The 23,086-nt window shown below is 42.1% G+C and overlaps 1 protein-coding gene across 2 annotated transcripts in view; it reads left to right on the top strand.

The window, feature by feature from the left end:
* Positions 1-23,086, top strand: part of PHF20L1 (PHD finger protein 20 like 1) — a 274,345-nt gene that overhangs the window by 186,002 nt on the left and 65,257 nt on the right. For both annotated transcript variants that reach the window (XM_063921261.1, XM_063921260.1), the window contains exons 8-9: positions 6,154-6,236; positions 19,079-19,277. In XM_063921261.1, coding sequence (XP_063777331.1) covers positions 6,154-6,236; positions 19,079-19,277 — 282 coding nt within the window. The remainder of the gene's footprint in view (positions 1-6,153; positions 6,237-19,078; positions 19,278-23,086) is intronic.

Here is a 23,086-nt window from a genome sequence, read left to right as displayed (position 1 = left end):
GGGGGCAGAGGAAACCAGCTGCACAACACAGCTAGTTCCCATGAACAGAAGTCCTCCCCGGCCTCTACGAAAATCCACTGCATGTCGCTGGGGCTCCACAGGCGGAGCTAGGCCCGGTGGGGGCACGCTTTCGTAAGTTCAGCCACAAGTGGGTTCACTCCCTGTTAGATCCCTGGGCAATAGATATTGTGTCTCAGGGCTACATGCTGGACTTTGAGAAGATGCCTCCTCACTGACGGTCCTGCCGGCTTCCCCCCCCGAGAGGGAAACAGGGTTAACTGCAATTCACAAATTGTATCTTCAACAGGTGGTGGTCAAGGTTCCCCTCCTTCAACAAGGAGGGGGTTATTATTCGACCATGTTGTAGTCCCGAAACCAGATGGTTCGGTCAGACCCATATTGAATTTAAAATCCCTGAACATATACTTGAAAAGTACAAGTTCAAGATGGAATCGCTCAGAGCGGTCATCGCAAGGGAGGGGGATTTTATGGTGTCTCTGGACATAAAGGATGCTTGCCTTCATGTCCTCGTTTATCCACCTCATCAGGAGTACCGCAGATTTGTGGTACAGGATTGTCATTACCAATTCCAGACGTTGCCGTTTGGTCTGTCCACGGCACCGAGAATATTTACCAAGGTAATGGCAGTAATGATGGTGCTCCTGCGAAAGCAAGGAGTCACAATTATCCCATACTTGGACGATCTCCTCATAAAGGCGAGGTCCAGAGAGCAGTTGCTGATTAGTGTAGCACGCTCTCGGGAAGTGTTACAACAGCACGGCTGGATTCTGAATATTCCAAAGTCGCAGCTGATTCCTACGACGCGTCTGCCCTTCCTGGGCATGATTCTGGACGCAGACCAGAAGAAGGTTTTTCTCCCGACGGAGAAGGCTCAGGAACTCATGACACTGGTCAGTGACCAAAACAGGTGTCGGTGCATCACTGCACGAGAGTCCTGGGAAAGATGGTGGCGTCATACGAGGCCATTCCCTTCGGCAGGTTCCATGCGAGGACCTTTTTAATGGGATCTGTTGGACAAGTGGTCCGGATCGCATCTACAGATGCATCGGCTGATCACCCTATCCCCCAGGACCAAGGGTGTCTCTTCTGTGGTGGCTGCAGAATACTCACCTTCTCGAGGGCCGCAGGTTCGGCATTCAGGACTGGGTCCTGGTGACCACGGATGCAAGCCTCCGAGGGTGGGGGGCAGTCACTCAGGGAAGAAGTTTCCAAGGGCTGTGGTCAAGTCAGGAGACTTGCCTTCACATCAATATCCTGGAACTAAGGGCCATATGCAACGCCCTAAGTCAAGCGGAGACCCTGCTTCGCAACCAATCGGTGCTGATTCAATCAGACAACATCACCGCAGTGGCTCATGTAAACCGCCAAGGCGGCACAAGGAGCAGGGTGGCGATGGCGGAAGCCACCAGAATTCTTCGATGGGCGGAGAATCACGTACGAGCACGGTCAGCAGTGTTCATTCCGGGAGTGGACAACTGGGAAGCAGACTTCCTCAGCAGGCACGACCTCCACCCGGGAGAGTGGGGACTTCATCAAGAAGTCTTCGCGCGGATTGTAGATCGGTGGGAACTGCCACAGGTGGATATGATGGCATCCCGCCTCAACAAAAAGCTGCAGAGGTATTGCGCCAGGTCAAGAGACCCTCAGGCGATAGCTGTAGACGCAATGGTGACACCGTGGATGTTCCAGTCGGTTTATGTGTTTCCTCCTCTTCCTCTCATACCCAAGGTGCTGAGAATCATAAGAAAAAGAGGAGTGAGAACGATACTCATTGTCCCGGATTGGCCAAGAAGGACTTTGTATCCAGAGCTGCAAGAAATGCTCACAGAGGACCCATGGCCTCTGCCTCTAAGGCAGGATCTGTTGCAGCAGGGACCTTGTCTGTTCCAAGACTTACCGCGGCTGCGTTTGACGGCATGGCGGTTGAACGCTGGATCCTAGTAGAAAAAGGGATTCCGGATGAGGTTATTCCTACGCTAATAAAGGCTAGGAAGGACGTGACTGCTAAACATTATCACCGTATACGGCGAAAATATGTTGCTTGGTGTGAGGCCAGGAATGCCCCTACAGAGGAATTCCAGCTGGGCCGTTTCCTTCACTTCCTACAGTCGGGAGTGACTTTGGGCCTAAAATTGGGGTCCATTAAGGTCCAGATTTCGGCCCTATCCATTTTCTTTCAAAAAGAACTAGCTTCTCTACCTGAAGTTCAGACGTCTGTAAAGGGAGGGCTGCATATTCAGCCCCCGTTTGTGCCTCCAGGGCACCTTGGGATCTTTACGTGGTGTTGAGTTTCCTGAAATCACACTGGTTTGAGCCACTTAAAACCGTGGAGTTAAAATATCTCACGTGGACGGTGGTCATGCTATTAGCCTTGGCTTCGGCTAGGCGTGTGTCAGAATTGGCGGCTTTGTCACATAAAAGCCCCTATTTGGTTTTCCATATGGACAGTGCAGAATTGCGGACTCGTCCGCCATTTCTGCCAAATGTGGTGTCATCTTTTCATATGAACCAACCTATTGTGGTGCCTGTGGCTACTCGTGACTTGGAGGATTCCGAGTTACTGGATGTAGTCAGGGCTTTGAAGGTTTATGTAGCCAGGACGGCTAGAGTCAGGAAAACTGAGTCGCTGTTTATCCTGTATGCGTACAACAAGCTGGGTGCTCCTACTTCAAAGCAAACTATTGCTCGCTGGATCTGTAACACGATCCAGCAGGCTCATTCTGCGGCTGGCTTGCCGCTTCCAAAATCAGTAAAAGCCCACTCCACAAGGAAGGTGGGCTCTTCTTGGGCGGCTGCCCGAGGGGTCTCTGCATTACAGCTTTGCAGAGCGGCTACTTGGTCAGGTTCAAACACCTTTGCAAAATTCTACAAGTTTGATACCCTGGCTGAGGAGGACCTTGTGTTTGCTCAATCGGTGCTGCAGAGTCATCCGCACTCTCCCGCCCGTTTGGGAGCTTTGGTATAATCCCCATGGTCCTTACGGAGTCCCCAGCATCCACTAGGACGTTAGAGAAAATAAGATTTTACTTACCGGTTTATCTATTTCTCGTAGTCCGTAGTGGATGCTGGACGCCTGTCCCAAGTGCGGACTTCTTCTGTATATAGTTATTGCTTAAATAAGGGTTATGTTATGGTTGCATCAGGTTTGTCTGATGCTCTGTTGTTCATACTGTTAACTGGGTAAGTTGATCACGAGTTATACGGTGTGATTGGTGTGACTGGTATGAGTCTTACCCTGGATTCCAAAATCCTTTCCTTGTACTGTCGGCTCTTCCGGGCACAGTTTCCTTAACTGAGGTCTGGAAGAGGGACATAGAGGGAGGAGCCAGTGCACACCAGTATTCCTAATTCTTTCTTAAAGTGCCCTGTCTCCTGCGGAGCCCGTCTATTCCCCATGGTGCTTACGGAGTCCCCAGCATTCACTACGGACTACGAGAAATAGATTTACCGGAAAGTAAAATCTTATTTTTTATTTTTAACTTAAAGATTTAAATCTGTACTGTGTGTGGGTGTGGGGGTGCGGGTGTGTTGGGGGTGGGGGGGGCAGTGGAGAAGGCACAGGTCTCTGCCAGGAAGAAAGCTCAGCCACCTTCCCCCTGTACTGACATGGTGCTGCTGCAAGACTCCTACCACTTTCACATAGCTAAAGCAGGTCACATGACCCCTTTCAGACTGATGGCACCAACCCTGGTTGGTGACGTGTGCAGTGGCGGTGCTTGGAGATCAGATTTTCTCAAAGTGCCGCCGGTCCCTATAGTGTGAACGGATCCCAGATCACATCGACCCGGTGATCCGTTCACACTGTGCACCTGACCCGGGAATAACCCTGCTTTATTTCTGGGTTGAAATACCAGGCCATGCGATGCGGGAAATCGGAACATACCCCTTTCACACCGCACCTAAACGCATGTCAACCCGGCAATGTACTGGGTAATTTGTGCGGCGTGAAAGGAGTATTATAGAGACAGAGCTTCTCCTTCCCTTTTTGCTGGGTTTTATTAATAACTAATATGGCATTTATTAGCAAAATGTACAGAACCCCCCCCCCCCCCCCCCCAAAAAAAAAAAAACAGCCAAATACAAGTGTTCCATAAGAAACTGGCCACAAATCCTACTTATAGTGTATGGTACAGTGACAAGGGGCCTATTTCAGACCTGATCACAAAAGCAACATTTTTCTCCAGTGGGCAAAACCATGTGGGTCATTCCGACCCGATCGCACGCTGCATTTTTTTGCAGCCGTGCGATCGGGTATCAACAGCGCATGCGTGCCGGCAGCAATGAGTTGGCGCTTCGCTGCCCGGCGACGGCAGCTACGACAAGAACGAAGAAAGCGTTAGCAGCGGCTAATGCAAGAAGATTGACAGGAAGAGCCGGCTGGGGTTGTCAACTCACCGTTTTCGGGGAGTGGTGAAGAAAACGCAGGCGTGTCCGGCCGTTTGCAGTGAGGGATCCTGACGTCCGCTCCAAGAAGATTCATCGCAGCGGCTGAGTAAGTCTTGAGCTGTGCAGAGAGACTGCACAAACTTTTTGTTTGTGCAGCTCTCTGCACAAGTGATCGCTCCCCTACGCAGCGCTAACCCCCTCCCCTGTAGGCGGCGATTACCTGGTCACAGCAGTGCAAAAATCCGCCTGCTTGCGACCAGGTCGGAATGAGGTCCCATGTGCACTGCAGGTGGGGCAGATGTAACATGTGCAGAGAGAGTTAGATGTGGGTGGGTTCTATTGTTTCTTTGCAGGGTAAATACTGGCTGCTTTATTTTTACACTGCAATTTAGATTTCAGTTTGAACACACCCCACCCAAATCTACATCTCTCTGCACATGTTACATCTGCCCCACCTGCACTGCACATGGTTTTGCCCATTAGAGAAAAATTTTGCTGCTGCGATCAGGTCTGAATTAGGCCCAATGTCACTGGCTGCCTGACTGTGTGCCAGAGTTGCTGGCCACTATATAATGTACTGTACTGTACTGTAAGTGACTCTTTCCAGTGTGTACTGTGCCTAGCAATGGCAGTGCAGTCACTTGCGCTAAGGGATGTGTCCCTTATTACATATGCCAGTAGTCTGCACAATCTACAGCATAGTGCAGCCCTCCCCGTCATGCTCTGCTATTGGGTTCATATATATGTAAATCTGTCTTTGATATTAGCCAGTGCCTCCCCAGCCATTTACCTCACCGCACGTCACTGCTATGTGCTGCCGACATGCTACCCTTCCCTTGTACTACCACGACACAGCAGAGAGTCGCCCACTACTCCTCCTTCCTCCAAGCACTATAGTTCAGAGAGATTCCACCCTCTTTGGTCTCCTAGCTTATTAGAATCCTCATCACAAACAATTACTATGCTACAAGTCCTGAGTAGAGACACCCTCCTCCAACATTCCCATGCTTGTTAAACTTCTTAGGGCATAATGACGCACCTACAGAACAATGGCGGTTTGGCTATCAGCTAATGTATTCCCCTGCTGGCCAGTATATCTGATGTCATCAGTGAGATTCCGTAGCCTTATATAGGTGCCGTCACACTGCCGTTTCTTTTGTGCAGGTCACGGAAATCCAGTGTCGCTTACATCTGTAATAGTGTGCTATTCCTTTTAATTTGCAAATGTGATTTCCCTAAAGAACAACCAAGTGAAGCAATTGTAACGCAGCATTTGTTCAGATATTATTTATAGGACTTTTATAGCTATTGTGCATTATATAAATGATTTTCCAATATCATTGATAGCACGGCCCAACCGGAAAAAAAAAAAATGTTTAGTTGCCAAGGATATTTGAACAAGTTTGGGGTATTTTGGGTTTTCTGAATTCAACATGAAAGTTGTTTTTTTTCGAATGGGCTCTAGTTCTTGAGATAAGGAATAACCTCAATAGACACGTGCATATGGAAATCTTCTGATCCGTGTAGTAATATTACTGGGATCTCCTGATCGGGAGGATTCGTTAAACGTCTGTCACTGGATGTGGAATGGGTTATAGCGGGTGTTGGGTTTGCTGTGACCAGTTTTATACTTCTCCTGGTCAATCTACTGCCAGATCCACAACAGACGTCTACATCACGGCGATTGGAAGATGAGAACTTACTGCAGTGCCTGGATCATAACAGCTTTTCTTTTTCATTTCTAAGGGTTATTGGCCTCGAAAGCCGTTGTTTTGGATGATGCAGAAAAGAAGGAGCAAGCTCATGAAAAGCCCCTGAGGCATGAAGAGGTATGAAATGGTCGCGTGTGATTCTTTTGCAAGATGTCAGCAGGGACCCACATCAGGGCTGTAACTTACTGAACCTAAAACCAGTGCCTGTTTCCGGTGCTTAAGTGGAAGGCTGTATATTTCCCAGTATTGCCTATCTGTCTCCACCTCGTCCAGCACTTGTCTCCTGTTTCTATAGAAAATCAGGGTAAAAAGCCATGCAAGGCCGTGGAGCCAGGTCTCCAATACTGCAGATGTAATGGCGTTTGTTTGGTTAGTGCAGACTGTTCCTGCCGTCCAGCTTATATGGAGCATCTTTTCCTCATTAGCGTCTTTCTACGCTATAGGAAAAAGTTACAGCATTAATTGGTGTCGTCACTTTAAATGTGAAGGATTCTGGGTTGTTGAAAGAAGACAAATGTGTACTTTATGTAATGCGTGCAATTCTAAATAGAATGAACTATATACCCTAAAAACAGTAGTTCATGACCTGGAAATGCAGCTCTATAAGGGGCTCTTCTTTATCACTGTCTAACACATGTTTTCTTATGCACTTGGCATGAAAATTAGATTGTAAGCTCTCCTGAGCAGGGACATTTCAGTGTAAAGTACTAATGATGTGAAGCCATTTTAAATATTTTATACAGAAATGATGAAATATTTATGTTTTTAAAGTGTGTCCTTCACCTACACAGTGGACATAGACGTTTCAGAGGGCAGAACCAGTATTTGTTAGAAAGCAGCCAATCGATTCACTAGGAACCCGTGACCTCACTGAAAATGTTTGTGTCTGTGATGTCACCACCTCCTAGTGATCTAATAGGCTGGATTATCATGAATATTTGTCTAGACCACAAAAATTGCTGCCTCCCTATTGATGGGAAACTATTCAATGTGTGTTTCCCAACAAACGAGGATTTTATTTATTACATGATTAAGAAAACAAGTGATTTTCCATGTTATACGTCTGAAATACCAGCAATGAAATCAGGTGTCCAACACACTTTTTTTTTTTTTTTAAAGACCTTTAAGGCTGATAGTCCAGAAATGGTCCTGTACACAGATATTTTCTGCTTCTTCAATGGCAGCCTTCCCTGCAGCTTTGACAAGCGTTAACACTCCATACAATATAATAGAGTTCTATAGGAATACTTGTTTAGCGCCTAGTACATTATACTACAGGTTGAGCTTTAAGAACGAGCATCAAACACCGTTTACTGTGAGAATAAAATACAAACATTTGTCTACATTTCTAACAAGCTTCCGGGTATTAAAGTGTACACTGCCACGTGGGCACAAACTGCAGGAGATAGATATTTATAATTCTTTCACTAAATGTAACCCCTGTCTGTGTCTGATCCTAAAATTGAGCCCATTGAGAACGTATAATGTATAATCAGGCCAGACTAAATTACCCTAAAGCTTGGTACACAGTGTCCGATTTTTTTGAGTTGTCCCAACAATCGTGGCAATTTTGTGGGAAATCGAAGGCCCCAATATCTGAGCTACACACTATAAAATATTTTTTTTTGTAAAACTTATTTTCTCTAACGTCCTAGTGGATGCTGGGGACTCCGTAAGGACCATGGGGAATAGACGGGCTCCGCAGAAGACATGGGCACTTTAAGAAAGAATTTAGATTCTGGTGTGCTCTGGCTCCTCCCTCTATGTCCCTCCTCCAGACCTGAGTTTGAATCTGTGCCTGGACGAGCTGGGTGCTGTTCAGTGAGCTCTCCTGAGCTTGCTATAAGAAAGTATTTTGTTAGTTTTTTTATTTTCAGGGAGCTCTGCTGGCAACAGACTCCCTGCATCGTGGGACAGAGGGGAGAGAAGCAGCCCTACTCTCTGAAGATAGGTCCTTCTCTACTGGACACCATTAGCTCCAGAGGGATCGTACACAGGATCTCACCCTCGTCGTCCGATCCCAGAGCCGCGCCGCCGTCCCCCTCGCAGAGCCGGAAGACAGAAGCCGGGTGAGTATGAGAAGCAAAGAAGACTTCAAAATCGGCGGCAGAAGACTCCGTTCTTCACATGAGGTAACGCACAGCACTGCAGCTGTGCGCCATTGCTCCATACACACCTCACATACTCCGGTCACTGTAAGGGTGCAGGGCGCAGGGGGGGCGCCCTGGGCAGCATATGGACCTCTGTTGGCAAAAGTAAACATATATACAGTTGGGCACTGTATATATGTATGAGCCCCCGCCAAAAAGATATGTATTTTAGCGGGACAGAAGCCCGCTGTCGAGGGGGCGGGGCTTCTCCCTCAGCACTCACCAGCGCCATTTTTTCTCCACAGCTCCGCTGAGAAGAAGCTCCCCAGGCTCTCCCCTGCAGATCACGGTAGAAAAAGGGTAAAAAGAGAGGGGGGGGGCACATAATTAGGCGCTAAAAACACAAATACAGCAGCTACTGGGTTAACATTAAGTTACTGTGTTATTCCTGGGTTATATAGCGCTGGGGTGTGTGCTGGCATACTCTCTCTCTCTGTCTCACCAAAGGGCCTTGTGGGGGAACTGTCTTCAAAAAGGGCATTCCCTGTGTGTGTGGTGTGTCGGTACGCTTGTGTCGACATGTCTGATGAGGAAGGCTATGTGGAAGCAGAGCGGGAGCAAATGAATGTGGTGTCTCTGCCGACTGCACCGACACCTGATTGGATGGATATGTGGAAGGTTTTAAATGATAATGTCAATTCCTTACATAAAAGGTTGAAAAAAGCTGAAGCTTTAGGACAGTCAGGGTCCCAACCCATGCCTGATCCTATGGCGCAGAGGCCGATAGGGTCTCAGAAGCGCCCACTATCCCAAATTATTGACACGGATACCGACATGGATTCTGACTCTAGTGTCGATTACGATGATGCAAGGTTACAGCCAAAATTGGCTAAATCCATCCATTATATGATTATAGCAATTAAGGATGTGTTGCACATCACAGAGGAAACCCCAGTCCCTGACAAGAGGGTTCATATGTATGGGGAAAAGAAGCCGGAGGTAACCTTTCCCCCCTCACACGAGCTAAATGAGTTATGTGAAAAGGCTTGGGAATCTCCAGATAAAAAACTGCAGATTTCCAAAAGGATTCTTATGGCGTATCCTTTCCCGCCAACTGACAGGTTACGCTGGGAATCCTCCCCTAGGATGGACAAAGCTTTGACACGCTTATCCAAGAAGGTAGCCCTGCCGTCACAGGATACGGCTACCCTCCAAGATGCTGCGGATAGAAAACAGGAGGGTACCCTGAAGTCCATTTATACACATTCAGGTACCTTACTGAGGCCGGCAACCTCGTCGGCTTGGGTGTGTAGTGCTGTAGCAGCATGGACGGATACCTTATCTGAGGAACTTGATACCTTAGACAAGGATACTATATTAATGACCCTGGGGCATATTAAAGACGCTGTCCTTTATATGAGAGATGCTCAGAGAGACATTAGCCTACTAGGTTCTAGAATAAATGCTATGTCGATTTCTGCCAGAAGGGTCCTGTGGACTCGGCAATGGACAGGTGATGCCGACTCAAAAAGGCACATGGAGGTTTTATCTTACAAGGGTGAGGAATTGTTTGGGGAGGGTCTCTCGGACCTGGTCTCCACAGCTACGGCTGGAAAGTCAAATTTTTTGCCATATATTTCCTCACAGCCTAAGAAAGCACCGTGTTACCAAATGCAGTCCTTTCGATCACAGAAAAACAAGAAAGTCCGAGGTGCGTCCTTTCTTGCCAGGGGCAGAGGAAAGAAGCTGCACAACACAGCTATTTCCCAGGAACAGAAGTCCTCCCCGGCTTCCACTAAATCCACCGCATAACGCTGGGGCTCCACAGGCGGAGCTAGGCCCGGTGGGGGCGCGTCTCCGAAATTTCAGCCACAAGTGGGTTCACTCCCAGTTGGATCTCTGGGCAATAGATATTGTGTCTCAGGGATACAAGCTGGAATTCGAAGAGATGCCCCCTCACCGATACCTCAAATCGGCCCTGCCAGCTTCCCCCTTAGAGAGGGAAATAGTGTCAACTGCAATTCACAAATTGTATCTTCAACATGTTTGTAGTACCGAAACCGGACGCTTCGGTCAGACCCATATTGAATCTAAAATCCCTGAACATGTACCTGAAAAGGTTCCGCTTCAAGATGGAATCGCTGAGAGCGGTCATTGCAAGCCTGGAAGGGGGGATTTTATGGTGTCTCTGGACATAAAGGATTCATACCTTCATGTCCCCATTTATCCACCTCATCAGGCCTACCTCAGATTTGTGGTACAGGATTGTCATTACCAATTTCAGACGTTGCCGTTTGGTCTCTCCACGACTTCGAGAATATTTACCAAGGTAATGGCAGAAATGATGGTGCTCCTGCGGAAGCAGGGGGTCACAATTATCCCATACTTGGACGATCTCCTCATTAAAGCGAGGTCAAGAGAGCAGTTGCTGATCAGCGTAGCACGTTCTCTGGAAGTGTTACGGCAACACGGCTGGATTCTAAATATTCCAAAGTCGCAGTTGGTTCCTATGACTCGTCTGCCTTTCCTGGGCATGATTCTGGACACAGACCAGAAAAGGGTTTATCTCCCGATAGAGAAAGCTCAGGAACTCATGACACTGGTCAGGGGCCTATTAAAACCAAAACAGGTGTCAGTGCATCACTGCACTAGAGTCCTGGGAAAGATGGTGGCATCATACGAGGCCTTTCCTTTCGGCAGGTTCCATGCGAGGACCTTTCAATGGGACTTACTGGACAAATGGTCCGGATCACATCTTCAGATGCATCGGTTAATCACCCTATACCCCAGGGCCAGGGTGTCTCTCCTGTGGTGGCTGCGGAGTGCTCACCTTCTCGAGAGCCGCAGATTCGGCATTCAGGACTGGGTCCTGGTGACCACGGATGCAAGCCTCCGAGGGTGGGGAGCAGTCACACAGGGAAGAAATTTCCAAGGTCTGTGGTCAAGTCAGGAGACTTGCCTTCACATCAACATCCTGGAACTAAGGGCCATATACAACGCACTACGTCAAGCAGAGACCCTGCTTCGCGGTCAACCGGTTCTGATTCAGTCAGACAACATCACCACTGTGGCTCATGTAAACCGACAAGGCGGCACAAGGAGCAGGGTGGCGATGGTGGAAACCACCAGAATTCTTCGCTGGGCGGAGAATCACGTCAGTGCACTGTCAGCAGTGTTCATCCCGGGAGTGGACAACTGGGAAGCAGACTTCCTCAGCAGGCACGACCTCCACCCGGTGGAGTGGGGACTTCATCAAGAAGTCTAAGCACAGATTGCAATTCGGTGGGAACTGCCACAGGTGGACATGATGGCATCCCGCCTCAACAAAAAACTACAGAGGTATTGAGCCAGGTCAAGGGACCCTCAGGCGATAGCTGTAGACGCCCTGGTAACACCGTGGGTCTTTCAGTCGGTCTATGTATTCCCTCCTCTTCCTCTCATACCAAAGGTGTTGAGAATCGTAAGAAAAAGAGGAGTGAGAACAATACTCATTGTTCCGGATTGGCTAAGAAGGACTTGGTATCCAGATCTGCAAGAAATTCTCACGGAGGACCCGTGGCCTCTTCCTCTAAGACAGGACTTGTTGCAACAAGGGCCTTGTCTGTTCCATGACTTACCGCGGCTGCGTTTGACGGCATGGCGGTTGAACGCCGGATCCTAGCGGAAAAAGGCATTCCGGATGAGGTCGTTCCTACGCTGATAAAGGTTAGGAAGGACGTGACGGCTCAACATTATTACCGTTTTTGGCGAAAATATGTTGCTTGGTGTGAGGCCAGGAATACCCCTACGGAGGAATTCCAGCTGGGCCGTTTCCTTCACTTCCTACAGTCAGGAGTGGCTGGGCCTAAAATTGGGTTCCATTAAGGTCCAGATTTCGGCCCTATCCATTTTCTTTCAAAAAGAGCTGGCTTCTCTACCTGAAGTTCAGACGTTTGTGAAGGGAGTGCTGCATATTCAGCCCCCTTTTGTGCCCCCAGTGGCACCTTGGGATCTTACTGTGGTGTTGAGTTTCCTGAAATCCCACAGGTTTGAACCACTCAAAACGGTGGAATTGAAATATCTCACGTGGAAGGTGGTCGTGCTACTGGCCTTGGCCTTGGCTTCGGCTAGGCGTGTGTCAGAATTGGCGGCTTTGTCACATAAAAGCCCCTATCTGGTTTTCCATGCGGATAGAGCAGAGTTGCGGACCCGTCCACAATTCCTGCCAAAAGTGGTTTCATCTTTTCATATAAACCAACCTATTGTGGTGCCTGTGGCTACTACTGACTTGGAGGATTTCGAGTTGCTTGATGTGGTCAGGGCTTTGAAGGTTTATGTAGCCAGAACGGCTAGGGTCAGGAAAACAGAATCTTTGTTTATCCTGTATGCTTCCAACAAGCTTGGTGCTCCTGCTTCAAAGCAGACTATTGCTCGCTGGATCTGTAACACGATTCAGCAGGCTCATTCTGCGGCTGGATTGCCGCTGCCAAAATCCGTTAAGGCCCATTCCACTAGGAAGGTGGGCTCTTCTTGGGCGGCTGCCCGAGGGGTCTCTGCATTACAGCTGTGCCGAGCGGCTACTTGGTCAGGTTCAAAGACTTTTGCAAAGTTCTAAAAGTTTGATACCCTGGCTGAGGAGGACCTTGTGTTTGCTCATTCGGTGCTGCAGAGTCATCCGCACTCTCCCGCCCGTTTGGGAGCTTTGGTATAATCCCCATGGTCCTTACGGACTCCCCAGCATCCACTAGATCGTTAGAGAAAATAAGATTTTACTTACCGGTAAATCTATTTCTCGTAGTCCGTAGTGGATGCTGGGCGCCCGTCCCAAGTGCGGACTTCTTCTGCAATACTTGTATATAGTTATTACTGCAATAAGGGCTATGTTATTGTTGCATCAGGGTTGCACTGATGCTCTGTTGTTGTTCATACTGTTGACTGGGTAAGTTTATCACAAGTTATACGGTGTGATTGGTGTGGCTGGTATGTATCTTGCCCTGGATTACCAAAATCCTTTCCTTGTACTGTCAGCTCTTCCAGGCAGAGTTTCTCTAACTGAGGTCTGGAGGAGGGACATAGAGGGAGGAGCCAGAGCACAACAGAATCTAAATTCTTTCTTAAAGTGCCTATGTCTCCTGTGGAGACCGTCTATTCCCCATGGTCCTTACGGAGTCCCCAGCATCCCCTACGGACTACGAGAAATTTATTTACCGGTAAGTAAAATCTTATTTTCTACCACACCACACTGAATTTGTATGTGCCTGTCCAGAAGGAGGATGACCTAGTCACAGAAAAACGTGGTCAGATTATTGCGAATGCCCACACACTGCACGATTTCGGGAGATTTTCTATCTTAGCCGACCAGTCCAAAAATCGGAGGATCACGTTTGTCGCCTAGAATTAACCGATTTATCGGCGAAGCGCCAAAATGATAATTCATACACACTATACAATAAAAGTGGGCAAGCACACGATTATTGGAAAATTGATACAATTATTGTGTAGTGTGCATCTAGCTTTACTGTGTATACCAAGAACATTTGACTTTATTTATTTTGGGGGCTCCATCGCTTCCTGATAGCATACATGTTTCAGAGAATCCTGAATTAATGACTGTTTGATCTGATAAATTATAACATATGCCACTTTTTCAGCTCTTATAGCCTTGACACCCCCCCCCCCCCCTGTATTTTCACACAGCCACACAATTTTAAATATTTGAAATTATATGAAATTGAGTACACTACATATGTAGCTGCAAAGTACATGACATGAATTGCTGTATTCAATAAAAATCATAGGACATTATCCCAATACACTACACTTGTCACCCTGGCCCGTACAGTAAACTCTCTTAAATTTTTATTAGAAAAGACCAATAGCCATATATTAGTACTGTATATATAGAAAGAGAAAGTTGGACTCAAGTATGATCTAGTACCAACCTTATTTTTGTGGCTGCGGTAGGTGAAGTTAACCTGGGGGCACAGTTCTAGAAACCAGATCAGGGCACAAGTAACAGGATCAGAATTGCGCTGAACTCTCCTCCCGGGTGAGCATTCTAAATTTGCAGCAATATAGATAAAAAAGCATTTTCCATTAGTAACGCTAAGGAGATATTTTTCAAAGCTGTGCGACAGAAATGCGAAAGAAGTAAATAATTTGTTAAAGTGGATGAAAAAGGACTTCAGCTATTTTATTTTTTTGCGTACGATTCCTGATGAAGAGCAGCATTATTCCTGTTTGACACAGAAGGAGATAAACTGAGAGTGACTCAGACACTCCTCTTTCTGATATCTCTTTTAACCCATTTCCTAGCTAAATTTTGCAGTTCTAGAAAAGTACAATGATAACAATTATTAATGGTCAGCGATCTCCTGTGGAGCAAACTCTCCTAGTGTTCAGCAGTGTATACTAGCGCGTTTCACAGTACAGTGTGTGAACAGCATTCAGGGACTCTAAATGGAGACACTGAGTGCAGTCCACGCTATTTTCATTTCAAGAACTTTCTCACATTGGGCACTTGCAGTATTAGGAGTGAGTGCTGGGCCAATCAACTGATATAAATTATGATACGCACCACGGTATATAAAACGTTCTTTGTAATTTGCATGTACAGTAAGTGCCATTTTTTGCCTAGGATGCAACAGTCTTTTCTACCTGGTAACACGGTGCTCTCTCCATTTCCCATGCCTGGGAATAGTGTGTTCTTCAGTTACGTATGTGTTTTGCGACTCTTCTTTTTTCACAAATGTAAATGTTTCCTGTGTGTACTTTTTTCCTTTTACAGTTTTTAAATAACTTCAACAATATTGGATATTTACTGGGCAGGTATTACAGCCCTGCAGTATCAGTTGAGCCATATGATTCTTAAGAAGAAAATGTCCTTTCCATTATTGTTTTACGTGGGAACTATTAAGTTTTGTCTTAATTTTTAAAAGGGGGGAGCCCTTGAACATCACTCCAACCTTTTTGGCACGTCAATGGCTGTGACGTTCGACAGAAAGCCTATGGGGCCTGAATGTTACGTTTTATAACTGAATATTTTAAACCGGTGACGCTAATAGTTTACACAGTTTATCTGGCGTCATGGACAAATAGCACTTCTACAAAAAGTTTTAAATTATGGCCTGGGATCTGTCGTGCCTCTCAGTTCATTTGCAGCTGATGAACTTTCTAAGAATCAAGTGTATTTTTTATTAAAAAAAATAAATAAATGAAAAAAAAAAAATAAGTTGTACACTATTTTAATATGCTTTTAATGACCCCTCTTTGAACTTGCTATGGTTTCCCATTTAATGGCAGCATACAGCAAACATAGGGTCACATACAGTACTTGGGGTTCCATGTTTTATTTCTGTCTTGGAAAGACTTGCATACAGTAAGTGACTGTTTGTGTTTGTGCTTGAAAGTGGGAGAAGACTCTTTTAATTTAAAACTTTGTCTAAGAGCAATGTGACCTCATTTTCTATAGATCTGACAGTGTATATGAACATTTGATGATCCTTGAGCTGTTGTAGTTGATGTGCAATAAAATGTGTTTATTTCCATGTTGTGGCTATAATTTAATGTACTACCGCTTGTCCTGAATGATATTTTGAGGCCAACACAATGGTCTTGGCCTGGAGATAAAGAGTAGAGCTTTATCCTGATGTACTACCGTGAATCATTTGCGCACATTTGGAAGGACATTCCTTGAAGCTGCCCTCTTCCTGTCCGAGTGTTCAGAAGAGACCTTTTTGGACATAAAAAATAGACGTGGTCTTACCAGCCATCAAACGCAGAGACCTGTTTGAAGAAGTAATTGTGATAGATGACTCTGCAACCTCATATGATCATAAAATGAAAGAAAAACACAGCTATTAATACTGTTACATGTCCACCTACATATAAAACACACAAGTGCTGGCCTCGGAACCTAATCATCACAATAACATAAATACTATGTTTTTACATGCATTATATCCTGTATTCAAATGTCGCCAGTTGGAATGTTAAAGGACCTCATCATGTTAATGAAGCAAATATGGCCAACTACTTGTCATCAGGTGCTGCGTTGACTTTTCATTTGTTTATTACATGGTACTTTATGTACTAGTAATACATTTATTACTAATAGGTAAAAAGACAATATAGAACCTAGTGATGCATTTCATTGAAATCTCTGATGGCAGAGCTGCTTTCCACAGTTTGAGGTTCCCCCGATTAGACATCATATTTGTAATATTGGATATCTAGCATTACAATGTAATGCATCTAGTCTCCATGTCACTCCAGGGTAGCAAGTAGTCGATCTTTATTTGATACAGTGATCAGGCATTCTATCTCTGGCAATGCAGTTTCAATGTAGGGTCTGGATATGAGCTGCGAGCAAAGTCACCCCTTTGTGGGTTTTTCTTTTTTTATTATAAGGTCAACCCTTTGGTTTTTTGTTTTTCTGAGAAAGCCAGTCCCTCTTTGTGTTTTTGTTGTTGTTGTTTTAATAAAGCCAACCCTTTTCTTTTTTTTCTATGTAGTTTTATGTTCTTTTGTCTTTTTCACGTCTAGAAGTTTTTTAGTACTGATTTAACATAAATGAGTCAGGGTTTATTTACTAAGCTTCATGTTGTAGAACCCAGTGCTTTTGATAGTTTTTTGGGGGGGGCATTGTTTAAAAGGACAATGCTTTTACACGGCTTGGTCTTGCTAGTAAAAGCATTGTCTTTTTTAAATATCGAGCATAAACATGACCAGACGCTTTATAAGTTAATGTTGCCGTCTGTAATTCCCTCCCTTTTTTCTTACTAGTTAAGTAACAACATGTTAATGTGCCAAGCAGCATGCAATGTGTGGCGTTCGATGAATCTTCAGTATAGGAAAATTAGAAAATTATTTTATTTGCGAATTCATAAAACAGAAAACCGGGTATATTTATGTGTATAGTGAAAGTGTCTACAGTATGTATTACAATATGGATTGCTTATTTAAACTTTAAATTGTCATACTATCTAGTTACAGAAATGGAAAAAAAGAGCACCTACTGTTAATATGTTCAGTAATAGGGGAAATTCATAAAAGTGCAATATATCTGCATTCCAAATGTGATTAGAAATTGTCCTTATCTGTTTTTTCTCTTGGTCTTTTCCATGCTTTTCCTATACCAAGCGAGATTTCACATATATAGCATAAAATATTTAAAATAATATTTTATTATAATAAAAGTAAAAGATAATACCCAAACATTAGGAAAAAATAGAAAAATTCTATCACTGTTTATCCAGTGAGGTTAAAGTAGTCCAGCTGGTCAGCTTTAAGTCCAACAGCTCCAAATTACTGTTTACTTTTGCAGAGAATTTTACAAGGAGACATTCTAGAAATACTACATAATATCCCAACGAAAAATAGCCCAACGCGTTTTGTCTGCTTAGTGAGCGTGTAGACTTCATCAGAGGGAATGACTGAAAGCTGACCAGCTGGACTACTCTGTTAAACTGTTGTTAATAATAATAATAATAATAATAATAATTTTCTTTCTTTTGATTTTTATTATAATTTTAAATAATATTAAATATATAATTTTTTTGGTATAAATCATTGCACCTTGAGGAAAATATATTTATTACCAAATGACTAGTTAAACCAAATTTCTAATCATATTTGGTGTGCAGATATATTGCACTTTTTTTATGAATTTCCATTATTTTGTAACATATTTATTGCACTTACATCTTCACAGATTACACCAAACCACTAATCAACAATAGAGACAGTAACCACTAACACAGAAGTGTCCATTTGTATACATATGATATATTTAATCTAAATTTGAAAAAAAATGTTCACGGATTAACACACACCACAAACTAAAATATGCAAATGAACATTATTTAATATGTATTTTATTGAAATTCATTAACGGATACCAGTGACTGCATGAAAACAGTTTAGTTCGCTTTTAGAAACATCTATTGTTTTGCTGTGGCTTGCTATTCACAGAATTGTAGGAAATCACATAAAGGGTTATTTTGTATAAATAATATTTATAATCTTTCAAAAAAACAATTCTAAATTAGGAAAAGTAATTTTGGCACATTTTTTTTTAAATAATTTTAATTACATGGAATTTTTTTCAAATATTTAAAATAACAAAACTCCAATCCATATCCATTTTATACTTTACAGTACCTATAGTTCACATTTCATTTTGTTAAATTCGTGTACTTTTATACAAACCATAGCTGCCATTAAATTTCCTTTTTATTTCACTTTTTATTTCTACTACATGTCCTTCTGTCATTTTTCTAGTGTAAAATTGTGTTTTAGCTTTTATCTAGGATTCCCCTCAAAAAGACAGTTACCTTTTTTACATTAATTACCTAACTCCTCTTTGGAGGTGGTTGAAGAACAGACCCTATTTCAGGGTAATTCTATTTTTGACCGTGTATTATGTATTCATTTAATTCAGAAGTGCTCTAGAGATCTTGGGAATAGAAAATTTCCTTTTGTAAAGTGGACCTGCCATAGCTCTTAAAATTTAAACTGCCTAGTAGGTTTTTCTTACTTCACTCTGCGGGTACACTGGTACCAACCTGTCCACAGTCCATTTAATATAAAATTAGCCTTTTCTTCTCATTTACATAACGTAAAAGGCCGACAAGAAGGTGTTTAGATAATTACAGTAATTTTGAAACAAATTACTTACATTAGTCGGGGTAGTTTAATGTCAGTCTGTAGGAACCAGCCCACATGATGCTTGTTCTAACCTATCAGACACCGCTATTATTATGTTGCATTCATTCTGGTTTTTCTTTTTACATTTTTGTGTGCTTCAAAGGAAATCTATTCTCTAAAGTCTGCTGCTAAAATCCGATGTATAATGCAAATATAACTGTAATCTTATTTTCTTTTATTTAGGCAATTACTCCCAAACCTCAGACTCAGAAACAAATTGAAGCTGATATTTGCCATTCTGGCACGACAGTGACACCCTCGCTGTTGCCGCTATCTTTCTCTTCCGGGAAGGCTCGCAGCAAGAAAGACAAACAGGAGCCTGGCGATGTCTCAGGGTGTAAAAAGTTCCCCATATCCAATATTGATCCACAGTTAAAGCAAGGCGAGGATCTAAAGCTTATATCTGGTCTCCTCTCACATTACACAATAAAAATAACGCTGACACAACTTTACACTTTAATTGCAGGGTTACACAGCTTTCCATGTAAATTGAAGTTGACATCTATTTAGAAAGAATTACATTGTTTTTTGTAATTGTAATATTATTAATATCCCAAACACGGTGTGTCATTTTACTTAATATTCTTTTGGATGATTTTGGATGATTCAACCAAAACAAACTAAAGTAAATAAATAAATAAAAATATATATAATTATTTATTTATTTATTTTACATTTCGGGGGGGGGGGGGGGGGGGGAGTCCTGACCTGTTTTATTCCCTATGTTTATCCATCATCCGAATAATCTCTGTTGTAAAAATAACACAATGTAACTTAATTAATAGGGGCAAGTAGACATACCTCTGTCATTAAACTTCTGCTATCTTAAAATTTACTGAAAACAGCTAGTGATTTGCTAGTTTTCCAAAATAAAGGTTTTTACTCTGCAGGTAACCTTTACCCATCAACACATGACTGATATAATAATTCATAGTAGTTGTTGTTAGTTTAGAAGAAGCACATTTAAATCACCTGGAAAACACAAATTATATTTTTTCAGTTGGAGATTATCAATTTTATTATTTTATTGTGTTTATGCAAATTAATATATGCTCTTTTAAGAATACAGCTTAGGTTAATACGAATTACTTTGTGCAACAGTAACACAATATTGTTAAGTTTTATTTCTTTTGTAGAAAAAAGCAATGGCTGTAAACATGATTATTTATTTTTTTATTATTTGATCATTTTATTATAAAAAGGTAATAGTGTCTCAGGTTCGGTCATAAAAATCGGGTTCATGGTAAGGAAACAGAAAAATATTTAAAGAACTTCTACACACTACTATTCTGGTACTATATTTGAAAAAAAAATCACTTGAAAAATCTGGGTTTTTTATTTTGAAAGTTTTTTTTTTTTATATATAAACCTGTTATTAGCCAAGGAAATTCCTAATTTTGGTACTGGAAGTTGTCTCAAGTAATATAAGATTGAGGAATGTTATTTCAACAAATTTTCATTTATCTTTATTTTATGAATTTATGGTCATTACAGGATTTATTTTGGTAAATTTAAGTATACTGTATGTTGTTAAGGAGTTTTAGAAGTTCAATTAATTTATAGAATTATTATTAATTTATGTAACATAATTTAGTTTTACATATATATGGCCTGAATAGATGTACGTATCTGTCATATTTATGTATACAATCCCTCATTATTTTACTAATCCTGATATTTTGACACTGCATTTTTATATTCTACGTTTTCTAGGCAAGCACCAAGTTGAGGTTCTACTGTGGCTTCTGGTTTATACTTTTTGATTAATTGACCTATTTTTTTTCTAAACTGGTCATATTTTCAGCTTCGAAGAATTACTGCATGTGTTAAAATATACCTGATTACAGTTTTTTGTAAATATTTCCAATTTTTCTTTATTTGTATAATTTCAATTCTCATTTTGTTATAGTTAAGAAAATAATTTTATTTTTTTTTCTCTAGAAAATTTTGGCTAGATTTATGTTCTTTTAAGTTTAGGTCATTGGCACACATGGATTTTCTTTTTTTTTTTCCTTTTAAATAAGGCACCCTCTGCAGTACAGGAGTATATGGGTTTTTTTTCTGACCAACACATGTCATTTTAATTATTACAGTTAGAAAATGCACAGTTTATTTTAAGATTATAAACCTTTCTATGCACTTTTTTTTTTTATAATGAAACCTATGATTGAGACGCATAACTCTTTTCAGTTCATATTTATATATGTAATAATTATTTTAAAATTTTTGAATTGCATTACGGGTTAGGGACAACAGTGGAATATACGTGACCGAAATGGTCACCCCCAATGTAGTATGTTTAGCCAATCACATGGAGCTCAAATCCAGTCCTGAGACAATCTACTTGGACAGGTATGTAATGCTGCTGTTCAGTCCACTGGCCACATTATGATACAAGAAGTGAAGTCACACCGATGTTTACTGTGCCTTCAAGCATTAACCCCTAATTTGTAATATTTGAAGAAGAACCTATAGCTTATCCAAATCTACCATGTAAAATTAACTAAAAGTCTTTGCCCTTTGCCATACAAATATATACAGTGTGTGTGTGTGTGTGTGTGTGTGTGTGTATGTATGTATATATATATATATATATATTTATTTATTTTTTTAACCTTATTATAGATTCAAGTGCTAGCTATTAGAAGAAATGGTTAATGCTGATTGATTTTGGCAAATGAAATGCAAAAAAAATTAAATGCTCAATTTTCATTGTAGTAAATGTAAACTTTCTAAATATTATGTTACTGCATAGTATCTCATTGTCTTAAAAAGCACTGCAAGGTGAATTTGGTAAGTACATAAACATAAATATTTCCATTCTTGTGTGAAAGTGATCTCCACAGTTCCTGCCATAACAAAATGCAAAATATAAGAAGGGCTATATTTATCAAGTGGTGGCTTTTGTAGGCTTCACTTAGCCCCTTTATGTCATGATGTAATTAATACTTCATCTCTATACTAGCTGAGAACCTTATTGAAATTTAGTATCTTGAATTAGCTAATCTGGTCAGTGTCACAGGAAGATGTAGATATTCCTTAGCACTGGGGAGCTTTCCTGTGAGGCTGACCAGGTTAACTAATTTAAGATGTTGCAAGCTCTTGAGCAACGTGGAGCGAATACTTCACAATTCAATCTTTGCAGCAATAAATCAAAATACTAATGAAAGAACAAAGGAGAATTCCAAGTAGAACATTTAAAATGTAATTGATATCAGACTGGTTCTAAATGTCAGTAGCTTTCCTTTTTTAAAAAAAAATGAAAGGTAGCTTCTAGAATTCTGCAATTGAATGGGTCTGTTTAGAAAATAAAAAGTACCTTGAAAAACTTCCATCATTTATGTTTGGAATAAATGTTATGTGTCTGAAATTAGGAATTTATTTGGCTAAACAACATTTGGGGGCAGGGGTAGGGTTGTACGCCAAGTGTCTGTATGCTTGGTTACTATGGAGGAACATTCTTTAAAATAATAGGCAGAACCTGACTAGTTGTAACGGACAACTTTTCCATGTGTCCACTTCTCCAATCTTTAAACGGCTAGATACAGTACATCTCCCCAATATGCATTGTTCATACAATTGTGCTCACTGGACCTCATACAGTCTGCAGCTGTATTTTGAGCTACATGTACAGTATTTCACAATTGCGGACACTTGTGAGTGGAGAGGGGGATGTACATGATTGGCGTGCAAGTGCAGTACAGTAAGTGCTTGTAGATACAAGATAAGAACCTCCTTGAAGTGCATCTCATGATGGGTAACATACATCTTTGCAATACGTTCCTTATCCAGCTCAATTTCTGGTGCACTATAGTAGTGCTTTTTTTTTTTTTCGAGTCAAAGGTGATTGTTGCGTTTATTTGCTCCCGGCGTATCTCAATGCTAGATTGAAGGTTGCACAAGTCTTGTGATGTGACTTAAAATGTAGATGCTGAACGGGCATGTTTTACATTCACTTTTCAATCCTCCCTACAAATATACATCTATAATGTCTTTCTGGACAATATTGGTTTTGTTGATTTTTTTATTTTTTGAGAAACCAGGATTTTTCAAGGTGATTTTTTCTTCAAATATTCCTTAGATATGAATGGAAACGTAGTAAATAATTCTAAGCATGCATGTTGTTGCATGAACATCGCCACCAGTTTGTGCGTACGGGTTTAGTTGTCTTCATACCGAATGGGTTACATA

This window comes from Pseudophryne corroboree, chromosome 5, assembly GCF_028390025.1.
Source record: "Pseudophryne corroboree isolate aPseCor3 chromosome 5, aPseCor3.hap2, whole genome shotgun sequence".
Lineage (NCBI taxonomy): Eukaryota > Metazoa > Chordata > Amphibia > Anura > Myobatrachidae > Pseudophryne > Pseudophryne corroboree.
Note: the sequence above shows the minus strand (reverse complement) of the source record. Positions and strands in the feature narration are given on the sequence as shown.